The sequence below is a fragment of the Daktulosphaira vitifoliae genome, unplaced genomic scaffold (genome assembly GCF_025091365.1).
Source record: "Daktulosphaira vitifoliae isolate Bord-2020 unplaced genomic scaffold, ASM2509136v1 Scaffold_11, whole genome shotgun sequence".
Lineage (NCBI taxonomy): Eukaryota > Metazoa > Arthropoda > Insecta > Hemiptera > Phylloxeridae > Daktulosphaira > Daktulosphaira vitifoliae.
This window is the reverse complement of record NW_026099582.1, coordinates 1-19,828: the sequence shown is the minus strand read 5'-3', so window position 1 is coordinate 19,828 and position 19,828 is coordinate 1. Positions and strand designations below refer to the sequence as shown.

The window sequence follows — 19,828 nt, the reverse complement described above, 5'->3', positions numbered from 1 at the left end:
GTTTCTCATAAAGAATGTTCTACATCTTAAGAACATGTGAAATAATATGTATTTTAATTAAAATAGATTTATTAATTAAAAGAGTATATGGAAATTTTTGGATTTTAGTAATATTTTGGTGAATTTATTATATAAAAACCCAGCACAATGGTGTCGCGACACAGTGGGAACGTGACATAGTTGAATCCAAAATTGATTTAATCTGACAGTGATTGAAATAGTGATAAAATCACTATCATAAAAAATGCTTTGATTCAAATCTATAGACAGTTTTCAATTTTTAAAAATTGATGGATTATTCAAAAAGCAAAATTAACTCTTATTTCATTATTTATATCTTGATTACAAGTTTTATGATTTATAACTGTAATATATGAATAAATATTTATTATAGCGATTATATTTAGTATGAAATTAATTATCATTAATTTAGTATTGTAATTTTTAGGGAGAAAATATAAAAAATTATGATATATTTTGTTAAATCTATGGTAATCGTGTAACAAAATTGTAAGTAAGAATTTATCAAATAAAATGCAGATTTCAGGAACATTTACAAAACTTAAATTGAAAAAGTTGAGTTTTGTAAAAAAATTGATATTTGAATCCCCCCGGTGGACAGTTAAAGGGTCAGCTTATCATTAATATATAATTTATATCAAATTAAAAGAAAATATGTAAGGTGTTTATATAAAAAAATTATTTCGTTCATTTTTCAAAAAGTTATGACAGTTTTATGTATCAAAATAATATTGATTTTTTACACGACAATTACATTTTTGTTCAATTTTGACGGTCATTTGTACATAGAAAATAGGTCGTCAGGATAAATTTTTTTCTTTATTTTATAGTATATAATGTAAGCTTGAATTTAATATATGTTAAAAAAATGCAGTATTTCTAAAAAAATTTCAAATTTAAGTTGAAAAATTTCTACTTTTTATACGTATGTTCAAGTTTTGGACGCCTCCTGTATAAGGAGAATTTTTCCCATTGAAACAAACGTATATTTTACAAAACATTAATAATTAAAATTATAAATGTTATTTTTAGTGTTACTAGATGACGTGGGAGATTGTGTCAAGTGGAAGTTTAGGATAAGGGTGGCCAACCCCAAGTATTTAGGATTATGGCGAGGAAGAAGAAAATTTTGAGTGTAAGTAGAAGAAAAATTAATTTTCTGACAAGTCATATTAAAACTACCATTTCAAACATAAAATAGTATGTAATTTGTATAGTTATTCTGGGTTACTCCAGAAATTAAAGACTTAACCACCTCATTAACACTTATGGATGTTATTGTACTGAACAATGATAAAAATTTAAAACTATTTAGCATTTTTGTGAAATATTATTAAATAAATAAGTGATGAGTTATTTGAAAAAGTACAATAATATTTTCATTTGATTATTTATAATAGAGTGTATATTAGGGATTGCTCAAGTAATAGGAGTGTATAGTAAAAAATCTGAATACTGAATAATTTCCAAATATTTATCTTGTAACAAACCGAATACTAAAATTAAAAATCGAAATTCCCTTGTAAAAAAAAAAAAAAAAACAATTAAAAAAATAGTTTTTTTTAAATATATTTTAATTTATTCATTAAGTGTATTCTAATCATAAGAATAGTAAATTAAGTTGCTAAGTGATATTTAATATTTATACACAAATGTTTATAATCAAATATAAATCAGTTTGTTGTTTAATTTTGGTTAAGAAAAATTGTTTTTTTGTGCTTGTATTGAAATACTGATAATCATTAAAATTTTTGTAAGAAATATTTTGATACATTTATTTTATTGTATATAACATTTTTAAAATGAAGGTGAAGAGGTTTTTTCGTCGAATAGCAACATTATTTAAATGCTGTGTTTCGGAGAATAAGAAGCATAATACAAGTGGTAATGTATTTTAGTTCAATCTAGCTCAGATGTTTTTTTAACGAATAATACCAAAATATATACAAAAAAGTATATTGGAAAATGCAAAAAGATAAAAATATACTGAAACATAATAAGTTGATATTGCATAACGGGATAAATAGTACATTAAGCTGGAAAAAATAGAGCAATTTTCAGAGAAATATTATAGTTACAATTGTAAATATCGATTGACTGTTGTCTAAGACAATTTTAAGACTACAGACTTAACAATGAATTATAGAAGATAATTGTTGTTAATGTTTCTGTAGGTGATTACATAAATGAGACGATGCATCTAACATTAGTTTGTTTAATTCATTGATTTTATATCTTCATCTATATTTTACATAAATCATTTTTATAAATGACACCTTTTGATGTCTACAGTAGTAAAATTGCATTTTTTTAGTACGCGAGTTGTATTATAATCAAAATATTTAGATTTTATAACTTTAAAATTCAGAGAAACATTTTAGGGGCTTATGGAAGTTTATTCTTTTTCAATTCAATCATATACATACACGTTTAAATTATCAATAAAATATTTCATTAATAATTTACTCCAACTTGAAAATTAAAAATAATGCTCTTTTACTAAATAAAAGTAACGTCGTAAAATGTACAACATATATGAGTTTTTAAAACTAACGGTTCTTTATACGACCTATATATTAAAGTTAATAATTGAAATAAAATAAAATCAATATTTTTTCATACTAAAGAAATACTTATAAATATAATAATATAAATGACATAAAAAATGTGATTTAACAAATGTTAAGACATCCAGCTAGTTAAAACTATTGTTTCATATTATTGTGAACTCCATATGAACATATAAGTTCATGCTTTGAAAATACTTCTGTACTCTTAGCTTTGAAGAACAACATCGCTTATTTGACCATTTTGAAGCAGGAAACAAGTAATCAAATATTTTGCTAACCCCTCCAATAAAAATAAAAAATAAGACGTTATTTATTTTCAAATGGGGTTTCAGAACTCCTATCCTCCATCATGGCATNTATTGTGAACACCATATGAACATATAAGTTCATGCTTTGAAAATACTTCTGTACCCTTAGCTTTGAAGAACAACGTCGCTTATTTGACCATTTTGAAGCAGGAAACAAGTAATCAACAATATTTTGCTAACCCCTCCAATAAAAATAAAAATGTATCTATAAGACGTTATTTATTTTCAAATGGGGTTTCAGAACTCCTATCCTCCCTCATGGTATCCCTCAAATAGTGTGATATTGATGTTTTTAGACAGTAACTTAAAAAAGGACTTATAGGATACCTATTTTATATAGTTACTATAGGAATGTTACTAAAAGAATAAATATTGCAACATAGAAAATAAAAAAAATTTCGTTTCTGTAGTAAAACTTTGAAAAATATATTACTATTACCTAATTAATTACTACCTTAATTTTTCAATTACTTAATGTATTTGTTACGATTTTTCATATACAAAAATTATACAAGTTTAAGTGATTAAAAATTCATTAAAATACCATAATTCATTATTTTAAGTAAAACTATTAATATTAATAACACTGGTCTACGTAAAATTTTAATTTGAAATCATTATAACCAAGTCTCAATTAATTTTTTGATCTTATATCAAACCTAGCCTTAGATTTCATTATTTAAGTCTAGTTGTTTAGTAAATATAATAATATATTGAGCTTTACCCGTTGTGTCACTATTGTAACAACTCTCAAAAAATACACTTTAGGAATTTTAGTAAGATATTATATTAATTTTATCAAAAATATATCATTTTGTAATTATTGTTTAGACTATAATAATAATGAAATTAGAAATTATGTCAGGTGATGTACGTCTAGATATTAAACACATAGAATGTACCACAACGCAAATTAAAGATATCGATGTTGAAACTGTAGTATCAGTAAGTGGTGTGTTTGCTGTAAAACAAGAAAGTGGCGACGACAAGAATCCTGTGGAAAGTATGGATTTACATGAAGATACGAATAAACTTTGCACTTCCCATATTAATACTGACGATGATCGCCAAAATAATTGTACCCCAGAGCTCAAATTAGCTGATATAGAAGTTTTGTTGGCAGTTAAACAAGAGAATGGTGGCGACAGGATATCTGTGGAAAGTATGGATTTACATGAAGATGCGAATAAACTTTGCACTTCCCATATTATTACTGAGGATGATCGCCAAAATAATCGTACCCTAGAACAGGAAGTAACAGCTATTGAAGAAGCAGTGTTCATGGAAACGCGTAAACACGAAGAAGGTGTTATTTGCTATTTTAGAAAAAATAATGAAGCTGGAGAATTATTTCAAAAAATGGATAATGTTATAAATTTTATAAGGTAGGCATATTATTTTATTGTCATTTACATGACAGAACCTGCGTTTTACAAAAAAACTAGTCAAGTTTTTAATACATAAATTAAAGCGGATGGAGTTACGTATACCAAAATAAAAAATCTTAAATTTTTCTTGCAGTAATTGGGCATTAAACATAATAAAATTCTCTTTTAATCTATATAAAAATAGTGCATTTTTAATTTCCCTACAAATTAATGAAAAAATTGTGTTTTGCAGTTTTGTCATGAAGTTGATAATATATATTGGTTAATTCTAATAAATACAAAAATATTTTAAAATTGTCTTTTTTGTTAGAAAGATATTGTTTGCTCTTATAAATATTATAAATCTCCACAAAAATTAAAGTTTGTAGTCAATGATTCACAAACAAATTGGGCGAAAGATGTAGAAATAGTTGGAAACATTTATGGTCAACGGTAATTATAAAATGATTTAACAGTATAAATAATTGAATTAATTTTGTTATTTTTTTGTATCTATAGATACTATTATTGTTTAATGCATAATCACTGTATAGAGGAATGTATTCAATCAGATATTTATTCTTTACATTTTTACTATCCTTACATTTAAGGCACTAGTAGAATCTGCTTGGTTGTTCTATTTATTCAATTATTATTCAAATTTAATATTGTGGCAGATTGTAATGTCTCAAGTAAAAAATACCATTATATTTATATATATTATAATACATGTAAGTACTTAAATTCATGATTAAAAATGATGATTTAAAAATATTGTAAATAATATTTTACCTAATTGTTAACCAATAAACAATATATTGTCATAAATTAAAAATTCTTTTGATTAATTTGTTTAATATAATAAATGTAGTAGACGTATATTTAAAAATATAATTTCAGAAAAAATATATATATTAAACGATACGTTGAAAAAAATAGGTCAAGTTAGAGCAGAGAAAATAAATGATAGTCAAAAAAAAATACCTTCTCACCTTTGCATCGAAGCTAAAACCTAAAATATAGTAAAATAATTTTAATATGAATAAGAAATTTCTTTTCACGAGGGGCGACTACAGTGATGGCATCCTTGATCTTTATTGAAGTTATTGAATCTAAATGAGATAAAAATCAAATGAGTTGAATATTTATTCTAACTTAAAAAGAATTAAGAAAAAAATGTAAAAAATTCCTTGCCACACACGGATTGGAGAACCATGTACCCTCAGCGCGTAAGACACAAGTGTTACCGACCGGCAACTGTACGTCGCTTCCGTCGACTGAAAAAATGGCAATTTAAGCTAGTTCTAATTCAAAGTTATTTTTCTCTACTTAAAAAAAACAAAAAAATTTAAATAAGTTTAGCTTTCTGTGCTATATCAATTTGATTTGTATAATATTTATGAAAATCTGTGTACTCCCCTTGTAGGGTATTTAAAATAATATAAAATACAAAACCCAGAATTTTAACACAAAAATAACATATTTTTGAATACGGTAAACATTTTCACCTCGAAGACAAATCCAGAGGTCAAATTTTTTTTTTCAAACTAAAGTATATTACATAAGCTTTAATTTAAGATATATATAAAAGTGACAGACTTCCTGGAACATTTTCAAAAATTAAGTTGAAAAAGTTCTACTTTCTATACGCATTTTTATAGGTTTGACATCCTCTTGTATAAAGGGAAAAGGTCTGATTTAAAAAAAAGTATGTCGAATGAAAGAGGTACATACAAAGTATTTATAATTATAAAACAGAATTGATTTATGTATGTNACGAGGGGCGACTACAGTGATGGCATCCTTGATCTTTATTGAAGTTATTGAATCTAAATGAGATAAAAATCAAATGAGTTGAAAATTTATTCTAACTTAAAAAGACTTAAGAAAAAAATGTAAAAAATTCCTTGCCATACACGGATTGGAGAACCATGTACCCTCAGCGCGTAAGACACAACTGTACGTCGCTTCCGTCGACTGAAAAAATGGCAATTTAAACTAGTTCCACCAATTCAAAGTTATTTTTCTCTACTTAAAAAAAGCAAAAAAATTTAAATAAGTTTAGCTTTCTGTGCTATATTAATTTGATTTCTATAACGCATTTTTATAGGTCTGACATCCTCTTGTATAAAGGGAAAAGGTCTGATTTAAAAAAAAGTATGTCGAATGAAAGAGGTATATACAAAGTATTTATAATTATAGAACAGAATTGATTTNAGTATATATAAAGTATTTATCATTAAAGAATAAAGTTGATTCATGCATTTTTTAAAAAGTTATAGCAACATAATGTTAAAAAATGTAAAATATAATATCAAGAATTTTTTCACAAAAATAGCATATTTTTGCATACGGTAGTTATTTTTATTATGAATAGAAGTCCNGTACATGCCTAAAATATTACCACAAAAATAGCATATTTTGTGTCAAATATATAGTGGTCAAATTTTTTTTTTCAAATTAAAGTATATTACATAAACATTAATTTAAAGTATATATAAAAGTGTCAGTCTTTCCGAAACATTTTCAAAAGTTAATTATTTGTGAAAAAGTTGCCATTTTGAAACCCTTCCTGTGGGCTGGTAAAGGGTCAAATGTTCACAAAAATATATAAAATGATAAGTAAATACCTAAAATATCTATAAAATAAAAAACTATATTGATTCGGTCATTTTTAATAAAGTTATGGCGATTTTAAGAAAAAAAATTGAAAAAATATCGAAAATTAGCGATTTTTAAATTTGTAATTTTTTGGGGGATTTCCCCCGTTTACGGGGAACGAGGGAATTTTTTTCAACTTTTGAGGGTAATTTTTTCGACTAGATACGATATGTGATCTTTTGACATATTGTTCATCAAAATCGGTCCAGCGAAAGTTGAGATTGAGCGTTCACAGACACAAAAAAAAGGGAAAAACTATGGTAAAATTAATATCTTCTCAGCTCCGCATCGATGCTAAAATACGAATAATGCTAATTATTTATTTCTTTAATATTCATTTCAATTTTGAAAAACTCATTGAAAGGCTATTATAGTATGTTAATTTATTTTGCAAAAAATACTCGAACAAAGGCATTTTCAACTAACAAGTAATAGTAATTGATTTGAGCAGCAGTGGACTGAGGATATTCAGCCCCGTGAACTAGAAAAAATTCAACCCCTATTTCTATGTTTACCGACCCAGGAAATTATTTCTTTTTACTGCTCATGAATGAAATTTTTTTGAGAAAAATTTTAGTATTTTTAATATTAACATATTTCTATGTCATATCCTCTTAATTATTTTTTTTGGTTATTATATGCCACCAATTAAATTATTTTAATTCCCAAAAAATGTTACCATAAAACCGTCTATGGATTCATTATGAAAATATTTGTATGACTTTTTGTTGTACATTATTAATAAAACAGTTTTTTTCATATCAATAAAATATAAAAATAATGAAAAATACAAACAAATTGTTAAATAGCAGCCGCAGAATTTTATCAGTACTCTGTCTGACTGCTTTTCGGTCATCATCATAATGATCACCGGCCTACTATACTGTAGCACAATAGCACAGTGGACCAGTATGTCACTGAGTTTGAGTTGTTATTATTAAAAAAAAAAAAAAGGACATCATAAAACATCATAAAGATCATGTATTCTGGTAATTTTACTTTGAGACTTCATTTGACTTTTATATGTATTAAAATACTAGTCTAGACATACATAAAATAAAGGATTTATACACGTGCAACGTTTCTAATTACAAATGAGAGTCTTTGGTCGAAAAACAAATAATTGTTGTAAAGAATATATGTTTATTAAAAAACAAATAATGTACATAGTGTTATATCTAATAAAGTGTCTGTTGCGTGTATTTGCTCAGTTTTTATTGAGCTACTGGACATTTTTAGTGTCGAGCAAATTACTTGACATCTCGATGGTACTTATTTACTGGTAATGGTGAAACTTGCATTTTATGTCCTACTAAAATAAAAATCTTTAATCGATGGTCAAATAATTCAACGCGGAACTTGCCTCCCCGCCGTTTAATGTCTTAATATAATAAGAAACTGTACGTGTACCCGACACAACTATAAACAAAAATTCACTTTTTGAACTAAACTATCACCTCTGTTTCAGGCTAAAACAATCTCTGCCACAGTAACTATTTAATAATAAATTTGAAAATAAAGTATTTAAGTAAAATAATAAAATACGTGAACACTACACGCAAACTCCACTAACTATAAAATAGACGCATACATTAAACAACAATAAAAAAAATAATAATGTTTAATTGAAACTTATAATTGAGTCATCTACAATTTTTCAAAATGAATTATAATATCGCTGAATTTAGTGTAGTACCTACAATTTGAACGTTACAGCTCTATTATGTTAGTAATAATAGACGTTAAAGGATCTGAGTTAATAACATAGTTTACCTACAAAATTGATTTAAAGTGGTAAGATATTATTTATATAGTAATATTACGGGTTTAGATCAACAATGTTCACGACGGTGTCATTAATTCTTCTCGGTCTCATGTAGAATCTCTATTGCACATTTATTCACTAATCGGCTTAGACAAAAGACAATATATAAATTGTATTAATAAATGAATAATAATTAGAAGACACACGATGCGTAGTTTATGACTAGCGGGCATGTGGGATATTAGTCTGAGAAATTAATAACTTTTTTTTTTTATAAGAGTGGAAAAAATCCATCGCAGTATATTGTCTTATATTATTAAACGCATGAGATCGTGGTGGTCTTGGACCGAATAACAGTCATCAGAGAGATTTAAAAAACAATGGCGCATAGGTAAAACTAAAATCAAATTCGTTGTCCCATTGTGTGTGTGGCGTTTAAGTAATTACGATATACGTTTCGATTATTCTGGGATTATTGTTTTATACGTCTCCCTTGGTCTGCCATTCAAAACTATTACTGCGATTTATTCATGAATGGTAAATGGTGAACTAATTGATCCCCAAGGCATACATTATAATCAGTCAATCAGTAATCGAGACACAACTACATAGATACCAAACACGTGTTATTGATAGTCACGAGTCAAGACCGATTCTTCAAACGGAATCTCCATTCATAAAAAATTATTATCTGATTTTTAAACATATATAATAATATTAAAATTTGTCATCATGGAGAATTTGTCATCATTGAAGCATGGAGAAATAATAACGCTAAGCAATAATTTCCCCGAAAAATTAAAAACATAATAATTAATAGAAGAGTATTACAAATATAGACAAATTATTTGAACATTATATTTACTTTTTAAGTAATATATATATTGTTATACTTTGATGACAAATTTTTGAGATGAAAAAAAAAACAAATCCAATGAAATTGTCTTATTTCAATGATATTTATAATTGATTTTAATAATAAATTAAAAAATTGTTAGATATTTTAAATGGTTAAATTGTTTTGTACGAGTCTTCGTTGAGTCAACATTCTGAGGGTGTATTAGGATTTTATTTCTTAAGGTGTAAGAAAATATGTTGGATTGAATAAAAATACTTTAAATAAGAATAGATTAAAATAGAGTCCATTATGTATATTATCATTTAATGTATTATGTGTTTTTTCTTAAAATCTATTTGAACAGTCTACTAGCACTAAAAACATCTGCAACATAAACCGAAAGTATCACAGCGTTATCCTGAAGAATATATTCATATTCGTATTTTATATATTTTAAAAACATAAAAGTAAATCAAAAAATTTAAATAATAAATGTTGAATGAAAGATTATTAATTTTTAATTCCTATATTTATTCACAATTATTAAACAATTAATTTTCTGGTATTGATGTTTTGATTCTCGTGCGTTGTAAAAGAATATGTGGATATTTTCAAGTGTAATAGGGAGTAGATATATTTATAAGTTTCCTTGGTCTACCATTAGTATTGAATATTTAATACCAATAAAACACATTGTAAAATATTTAAAAAGTGATTTACTAAACACCTTGAAAATTAGTCGAGAAATTCCATATTTCTCAATTAATTTGCTTTCAAAGTTATTTTGATGAATAAATGCTTAACTGTCTACTATTCAATGTTCAATCATTTAACGTTTAGGATGATCTGAAAAAAGCGTACTTATTTTTAAAAAACGGCAACATTATCATGTTGTATATTGATGATCATTACCGGTTTATAAAAATATGATAAAATGCCTAATAACATTTTTTTAATAATGTTGTGACGTTATTACAACATATAATGTTATAAAAATGTTTTTATAAAATTCTATATTAAAATTGCTATCTGTATGTACACCCTATGATATTATAAACCAGCACCACTTCTCAATAAGACCCAAAAAATAACAGATTTTAAAAATAAGTTTTCTATTTTCTATCTACTTGAAAAGAACTAAATGTATTTTCTAAAAAAATTTTAAAAGTTTACTATGAAGAGTAACAAAACAAAAAAAATTATTATCTACTGGTTAAAATACAATAAACCAATAACATGACAAATGATTATTAGAATCATTAACAATTTACAATGTAATCATTGTAGTAAATAAAAAAATTTTATATAGTCATAGCTCATCAAAAAAAAATGTCATTATATATCTTAACATATTTTTCACAATGGTAAATTTTACACTATGCAAGTCTTGCTTAGCGTTCCATTGCATACTATTCCGCAAAATTTCATTCTTGATAACTACTTTTCTAATCTGTATAACACACCGCAAATTCATATTTATAAATAACACTAGTATAAAAAAATTATTCCAATATAATATATAAACAATGAAACGACTAAAAATAATCAACTGCTGCATTTGCTTAAAATATTAATATTAAACTTATCCATATATGTTAGGTATTACAATTTATTTTTTACATAAAAATAAATAAGTTCTATTAAAATTTTACAAATTATAATATTTTTTAATGTTAAATTGTGAATCATGTTACCAAAGTTATTTTATTCTATTTGTTATACTTTGTGGATTTTAACTAAAACATGTTTTATAGATTGTAAAATAAGGCCAAAAACATATGAGAAATATTTGTCAGGAGTAATGAATCATATAAGTGAACAAGTTGGATGGGATTCTATGCAGCATTTGGAAATTAAATACGACATTTCTACAGAGATAAGTACTAATATTAAAGACGTAATTTGCAAAGGGAGTCGTATAGTACTACCAAAAAAGTTCGATGCTATAATTCATATATTAAATTACATGTATGCAGAAGTCATAAAAACATTTATTGATCATATTAGAGCTATAGCTAACCAATGTCAAGAATATTACGACATAAACCAGGGAGATAATTTTTTAAGTTGTACAGTTCTAATTCAAAGTGTTGTGGAAAATTCGAAAACCATGTTTGAGCAGTTATACAATGTAATGAACTATCTTAGCAACATCGATTTTAAACTATTAGTGAGTGGAAAACAAACTTTCTCAATACCTATTGTAGATGAAATTTATACATTTGTAGAATTTGCAACACTAAAAATTCAACAAAATACTCAGATTTTTATCGACCTAAACGATCCCAAGACAAAAGAAGATGCTTATAAGGTTATTTTAGATGTGAACAGTTTTATCGAAGGAATGGGTAACGAAAGCTATCAGACAATTAAAGAGAAAAATAGTTTCATTGTTTACAATCGTAAATCAAAGTGCTTACTTGAAGAGAATCTAAAAGACTATAATGAACGACAAAATAAAAACATTGAGTTGAGCTATTATTTAAGTGAATGGCTTAACGTGTATTACGTTGAAATTTCTAAAAATTTCTACAAAAATCTTGGCTTTGAACAAGTTTTAGATTTAAATGAGAAAAGGTAAGAAAATCTATTTCAAAACTTTGTAGAGTAATAGTGAAAATTTATAAATTACCGTATATAAATGTCAAATTTATTGTTTCTTTTACTTTTTTTAATAATCAAAAAAAAAATGTATATATATATATAAAGTACACAATCTAGTAATAAGTAACTTTTTAATGATATTTGGCACAATAACATGATGAAAAATCATGTTATATGAGTTTACCAACAATTATAGAATTTAACGCTGTCAACTGTATAATTACTATTGTGTATTCAATGTATAATTTTATCCATAATTTTAGAAAACATATTTATCTATTTTTATCACTAAATATACTATTAATGAAATAGTTTACTCAACCGATATTAACATTATTCGCTTTACCTGTGATAATAATTTTACAAATTTCCTTTATTAATTTTTGAAAAAAAATATTCTTAGCAATGTTTATACGTTATATGAAAATATATACCCCTAACCAAATGAGAATTTTATGTTAGGCACTCTTCTCACATGTAATTAAATATTATATTAGCTCAAAAAATAATATTATCAAACACTTTGAAAATAGTCAAAATTTTATTTTATTTTCAAAAGTTACCTCTAAAATGTACTCTTAGGAATAATTATTATGAAAACATTAGTGGAAGTATATTTAATAAATCACAAATGCATATATTTTTTAGTAGTATCAAACATCCAGTTCATAAATATAATAACATTAGACAAAAGGATAAAATCGAACAATTAAATGCAATTACTAATGAAAGTGGATGGAAATCATTGAAACATATTAATATTGTATTTAATGACCAAGTTATAAGCGTAGACCGTATTCTTAGACACCCAGCAGACAAACTAAATTTTCATTGCAAAAAACAACATTTATTAAGATTGATCAAGTGCATTTATACAGAAATAATGATTAAGTATTATGAATATGTAAATTTTATATTAAATTTTTGTGAATCCGAAAATGTAAAAACTAATGATTTAATATATATAAATTTTGTGCGACAAATTTTTGATGCAGTTCATAAGTCAATTAAAATGTTTGAAGTAATGTATAAAACATTGGTTACTTTAAATAAACTAATAGGAGAATATTTGCATGACAACTACAATTCGAATTTAAAATGTTTGTGCACTTCAATAAGCAAATTACTTGGGGAAATAAAGTCAGAAAAATATATCCTGGATGTTTTGGATAGCAAAAGTGATAACAGTAAACAGGAATTAACCCTAATTAATGCAAGAAACTACTCACATACTTTCTCAAAATTTCTAAAATTTAACAAATCGAAAAGTCATCCATTAAATAGAATGCACGAAAAACAATGTCCATTACGAAATTTATTGTTAAACATTGACATACCTTTATCAATAAATACCGACAATTTTTCATATGCTTGTAACGAACTAATTGTATTTTCTAAAAATGTTATAAAAGTTTACTATGAAGAATTAGGTTTAAATAAATTTATTCATTGATGTTTTTTAGCTTCGATATCCATATGGGTCTTATAAATTTTTTATATTACTATTTAATATTTCATAATATTTTAGCTTCGATGTTTAATTAATTTCTTAATTGATTAATATATGTATTAATATTAATTATACTATGTATGTTTTTTTTGTATGTCTCTCCACTTTTTTCAGTTCTCACCGAAACGATATCTTTCAACGATACGTCAATATCATAAATTGTTTAATAGTCGAAAATATTATCCTTAATATGTTTGAACATATTATTTAAACAATTAAAAATAATCAACCACTATGTTTGCTTAAAAATATTAATTTATATGAAAATTTTAGGTACTACAATATATATTTAACACAGAAAATTAATAAATTCTACTAAAATTTTACTTACTATAAAATTTGTGTAATTTAAATTTTGAATAATGTTACCCAAGATATTTTATTCTATATTTTATACCTTTTGGATTCTAACTACAAAATGCTTTGTGAGTTGCAAAATAAGACAAAAAACATATGAAAAGTATTATTCAGTAGTAATGGATCATATAAGTGAAAAAGTTGGATGGGATTCTATGCAGCATTTGGAAATTAAATACGACTTTTCTACAGAGATAAGTACTAAAATTAAGGACGTTATTTGCAAAGAGAGTCGTATAGTACTACCAAAAAAGTTCGAAGCTATAATTCATATTTTAAATTACACGTATACAGATGTCATTCACACATTTATTGATCATATTAGCGCTATAGCTAAACGATGTCAAGAATATTATGACTTCAATCTGGGAGATGATTTATTAAGTTGTATAGTTTTACTTCAAAGTGTTGTGGAAAATTCGAAAACTATGTTTGAACAGTTATACAATGTAATGAACTATCTTAGCAACATAGATTTTAAATTATTAGCCAATTTTAAAAAAACATTTTCAGTACCTATAGTAGATGAAATTTATACTTTTGTAGAATATGCAACATTAAAAAGTAAAAAAAATACACAGATTTTTATCAATCCAAACGATCCAAACACAAAAAGAGAAGCTTGTGAGGTTATTTTAGATGTGAACAGTTTTATCCAACGAAAAGGTCACCAGTCCTACCAAAAAATTAAAGAGAAAAATAGTTTAATTGTATACAATCATAAACAAAAGTGCTTACTTGAAGAGAATCTAAAATACTATAATGCACTACAAAATAAAAACATTGAGTTGAGCTATTATTTAAGTGAATGGCTTAACTTGTATTATGATGAAATTTCTACAAATTTCTACAAAAATCTTGGCTTTGAAGAAGTTTTAGAATCAAAAAAGGAAGGGTAAGAAAATCTATTTGATATTATTGTAGAGTAATAGTAAACATTTATAAATTACTGTTTATATCATTAAATATTCTATTAATGAAAAAGTTTACAAGTCCGATATTAACATTATAATCAACAAACAAAAAATAATGTTTATATGCTAGATGAAAGTCTTAGTCCCCTAACCCAATAAGAATTAATTATTATATCAGAAAATAATTTTATCGAACTGGTTATGAACCAGTCAAACTTTTTTTTAATTCATTCTAACTAATAAACAAAGTAATAACGAGTTCCCATTAAATTCTCAAAAGTTACCCCCCAAGAATTACTTTTTCTTACAATAAAATTGATATTTACAATGATTCATAATAATTAATTAAATTTTTATGAAAACATTATTTACGAAAATCTATGAGAAGTATACTTAATAAATCTCAGTGTATATATTTTTTAGTATTTTCAAACCTACAATTTATTCATATAAAAATATTTGTCATAAACAAGTAATCGAACAATTAAACACAATTACTAAAGGAAGTGGTTGGATATCATTGAAACCTATTCATATTGTATTTAATGATCAAGTTGTAAGCGTAGACCGTATTCTTAGACACCCAGCAGACAGACTAAATTTTCATTGTAAAATTGAACATGTATCAAGGTTGATCAAGTGTATTTATACAGAAATATTGTTTAAGTATTGCAAGTATGTAATTTGCTTATTAAATTTTTGTGAAAAGGTTTATGTAAAAAGTAATGATGTAGCATTTATAAATTTTGTGCGACAAATTTTTGATGCAGTAAATGAGACAACTAAAATGTTTGATATAATGTATAAAACATTGGTTTCATTACATAATTTAAGAGGAAAATATTATCATGACAACGTCAATTCTAATTTAATATCTTTGTGTACTTCAATAACAAACTTACTTGAAGAAATAAAATCTGGAAATTGTTCAATAGCTGTTTTGGATACCAAAAGTGATAACAGTAACATGAAAGTAACGCAAATGGACGCAACAACATGCGTTAAAAAATTCTCAGAATTTCTAAAATATTACAAATCGAATAGTCAACCATTAAATAAAACGCATGAAAAACATTGTCGATTACGAAATTTACTGTTAAACATTGACATACCTGACTCAATAAATACCGACAATTTTTCATCTGCTTGTAACAAACTTATTCTATTTTCTAAAAATGTTATAAAAGTTTATTATGAAGAATTAGGTTTAAATAAATTAAATTAATTTATTCATTCATTTTTTTTTTTTACGTCTCAACCATATGCAAAAGCACATAGGGTGCTATAATTATTTGTTTGTATAATCTACAAACCGCTTTTAAAGAAAGTCTTTAAAGACAGACTCATGTCGTTAGATTACATAAAATTGTATTATTCATTCAATAAAAATAATAAATAACACAATATAAATTACAAATAAAACTCTATGTGATACAAATATAAGTAATCGATAAAAATACCAATAAATATAAATAGAATCAATTAATAGGATTTTTATTAAGTACATAGTTTGATTAAAATCAATAATCAGTTGCAAATCTATATAATACAAACTAAAATAATCTATGAAATCTTTGAGTTACAATTTAACTGTTGTCATCTTTGTGACAATTTAATTAAGTCATTCGTACGGAATATAAAAACAAATAAATATATATTATTGTTAACTGCAGGTTTAAATACAATAACCCCCTCTTACACATATTTAAAAATTAAATTAACTCAAAAAATTATTTAATTTTGTTTTTGGAGTCATCCATCACTTTCTTAAAATTAAACACTATCTACAGATTTGGATTGAAGCGTTTCTTACTATAGCGATTTTAATTACTGTCAGTTATCATCTATACTTGTCCCAACTATGCCACGACGAAACTGTGATACCGGTTTTTTTTATTACATTATATAGACCCCTCTCCCTTTTACATCCTTTTATCCCTTTCATCCAAAATACTTTTTTGTGTTTCTACATGGTTATTTGGTGTTTCACATTAAAATACATGAGGACAGTAGATACATATAACTAACACAAATTTTAAGTAAGGCACCATAATAATAATTATAACAACAAGCAAGTAAGCATATACGAATGAGCTTCAAATCTCATAATAAATTGTCTCATTGATTGCGAAATAAATATATATATTAGCATGTAATCAATTAATTTAAACAGAACTTATTAATTTTCTACACAGTAATTTTTAATTGAGAAAAAAACAACTTTTCAATTTAATGCATATTTTCTATTTGATTATATGCAACCATGTGACTGATGCAAATCAGATTATAACTGAAAAACGACGTTCTTATAATAATGTTTATAATTTTTAACAAATTGTCTTAAACTGCTAATAATCAAACATTTAATAAGAAGATCATAAATCATGTCATATAGGTATTTTTAACCTACTTAGAAATATATCCATGTTTTACACAGTATATTACATTATTTAAAAACCAGTAGCGCTAAACGATTTACAACCCCATAACGTTATCGTTTCTTATAATCATGTAAATATTTCGTTTCAATATATACTGATCCTGATTCATAGAACTTTCAAAATTAATAGAATAAAAAAAATATTTATATTAAATCATATCTAATGGTGTATAAAATAATAAAATTGTCCATTGGAAATATGTAGTTAATACAAATTTTAAGCATAAGGTGTATAAAAAAAATTGTATGAACATATTATTTAAACAATTATAAATAATCAACCGCTGTGTTTGCTTAAAATATTATTTTAAATAAATATGATATGTACTAAAATATATATATCTAACACAGAAAATTAATAAATTCTACTAAAATTTCACTTACTATAATATTGTAAAATTTAAATTTTGAATAATGTTACCCAAGTTATTCTATTTTATTTGCTATACTATGTGGATTTTAAATACAATATGTTCTGTAAGTTCTAAAATAAAGCCAAAATCATATGAAAAATATTTGACAGAAGTATTGGATCATTTAAGTGAACAAGTTGGATGGGATTCTATGCAGCATTTGGAAATTAAATACAACATTTCTACAGAGATAAGTACTAATATTAAGGACGTTATTTGCAAAGGGAGTAGTACAATACTATCAAAAAAGTTCGATGCTATAATTCATATATTAAATTACATGTATGCAGAAGTCATCAAAACATTTATTGATCATATTCGCGCTATAGCTAACCAATGTCAAGAATATTACGACTTCAACCAGGGAGATAATTTATTACGTTGTACAGTTTTACTTCAAAGTGTTGTGGAAAATTCGAAAACCATGTTTGAACAGTTATACAATGTAATGAACTATCTTAGCAACATAGATATTAAACTATTAGCGAATAAAAAAAAAACTTTCTCTGTACCTATAGTAGATGAAATTTATACTTTTGTAGAATATGCATCATTAAAAACTAAACAAAATACACAGATTTTTATCAATCCAAACGATCCTAAGACAAAAGAAGATGCTTATGAGGTTATTTTAGATGTGAACAGTTTTATCGAAAGAAAAGGTCACGAGACCTATAAGAAAATTAAAGAGCAAAATAGTTTAGTTGTTAACAATCATAAACCAAAATTCTCACTTGAAGAGAATCTAAAAGACTATAAAGCGCTACAAAATAAAAACATTGAGTTGAGTTATTATTTAAGTGAATGGCTTAACATGTATTATATTGAAGTTTCTACAAATTTATACAATGATCTTGGTTTTGAAGAAGTTTTAGAATCAAAAAATGAAAGGTAAGAATATTTATTTGAAAACTTTATAAATTAACGTTATTAAACGTAAAAAATTCCATATTTTCTTATACTACTGATTGATTTACAAAATTATACTGCATCTAAAGAGCCCCTTATGTAGATGCGAATAGAATAGAACTAAGTTTTTATAAATGTTATTTGGCAAACTAACTAGACAAAAAATCATATTTTCTCATTTTCTCAATAATCGTGGATTCATTAAGCTATTAACTGTATAATGACTTTCATGTCATCAAAATATAATTTTATCAGTCATTTCAGAAAAAATAAGTATCTACTAATAACAAAAAATAATACAATATTTACAAAACCAATATTAACGTTATTCACTTTACCTGTGATATTTGTTTCCCCCCATTTCTCATATTTATTCATGATGATTAAAAAAAATGGTCTTGTTAATGTTTATATAAGAGTTTAACGTTGAGCACCACTCTCATATATAATTAAAATAACTAAAAAAACCCAGCACAGTAAGGTTGCGGTACAGTGATGCCATGGTATAGTTGAATCAAGTATAATGANTGACGTGGCATAGTTGGATCAAGTATAATGATATCTGACAGTGACTAAAATCACTATCAAAAATAAACGCTTCGATGCAAATCTTTAGATAGTGTTTAATTAAAAAAAAATGGTGGATTATTCCAAAAGCTACATGATCTGCTAGTTCCTTATTAATATCCTGATTAAGGTAAAGTATGTCGAATGAAAAAGGGATTATTAAAAAATATTATTTCTCATAAAAAAATTTTGTTAATCCATATACTTTTCAATAAGTTATAGCATTATAAAGTTAAAAATATAAAAAATAATATCGAGAATTTTCACACGAAAATAGCATTCGGTACCCATTTTTAAAAAATAAACGCTTCCATGCAAATCTTTAGATAGTCTTTAATTTTAAAAAATTGGTGGATTATTCCAAAAGCTACATGATCTGCTATTTCCTTATTAATATCCTGATTAAGATAAAGTATATCGAATAAAAAAGAGATTATTCTTTCAATTTTTGAGGGTAATGTCTTCGATTAGATACAATTTGTGATCTTTTGACGTATCGTTGAAAATACATCAAACCTCTATATAAAAAAAAATTATATTGTTATGTTCATTTTTGAAAAAGTTACGGTAGTTTTTAGTAAAAA

At 25.1% G+C, this 19,828-nt stretch overlaps 2 protein-coding genes across 2 annotated transcripts; both read left to right on the top strand.

Annotated features, from left to right (window-relative positions):
- Positions 1-11,201: 11,201 nt before the first annotated feature.
- On the top strand, positions 11,202-13,663 carry LOC126908803 (uncharacterized). Its single transcript, XM_050691099.1, has 2 exons — positions 11,202-12,107; positions 12,783-13,663. Exons 1-2 carry the CDS (start codon positions 11,218-11,220, stop codon positions 13,585-13,587), a joined length of 1,695 nt encoding a protein of 564 aa, XP_050547056.1. The 5' UTR covers positions 11,202-11,217; the 3' UTR covers positions 13,588-13,663.
- A 287-nt stretch (positions 13,664-13,950) lies between these two features.
- On the top strand, positions 13,951-16,193 carry LOC126908804 (uncharacterized). The gene is made up of 2 exons (XM_050691101.1): positions 13,951-14,896; positions 15,339-16,193. Exons 1-2 carry the CDS (start codon positions 14,007-14,009, stop codon positions 16,138-16,140), a joined length of 1,692 nt encoding a protein of 563 aa, XP_050547058.1. The 5' UTR covers positions 13,951-14,006; the 3' UTR covers positions 16,141-16,193.
- The last annotated feature ends 3,635 nt before the right edge of the window (positions 16,194-19,828 follow it).

Bases quoted from the DNA above. Each gene is read 5' to 3' on its own strand.
- LOC126908803 (XM_050691099.1), top strand. From the start codon at position 11,218: ATGTTACCAAAGTTATTTTATTCTATTTGTTATACTTTGTGGATTTTA. The intron at 12,108-12,782 runs GTAAGAAAATCT...TATATTTTTTAG, and splicing joins TTAGATTTAAATGAGAAAAG to TAGTATCAAACATCCAGTTC.
- LOC126908804 (XM_050691101.1), top strand. From the start codon at position 14,007: ATGTTACCCAAGATATTTTATTCTATATTTTATACCTTTTGGATTCTA. The intron at 14,897-15,338 runs GTAAGAAAATCT...TATATTTTTTAG, and splicing joins TTAGAATCAAAAAAGGAAGG to TATTTTCAAACCTACAATTT.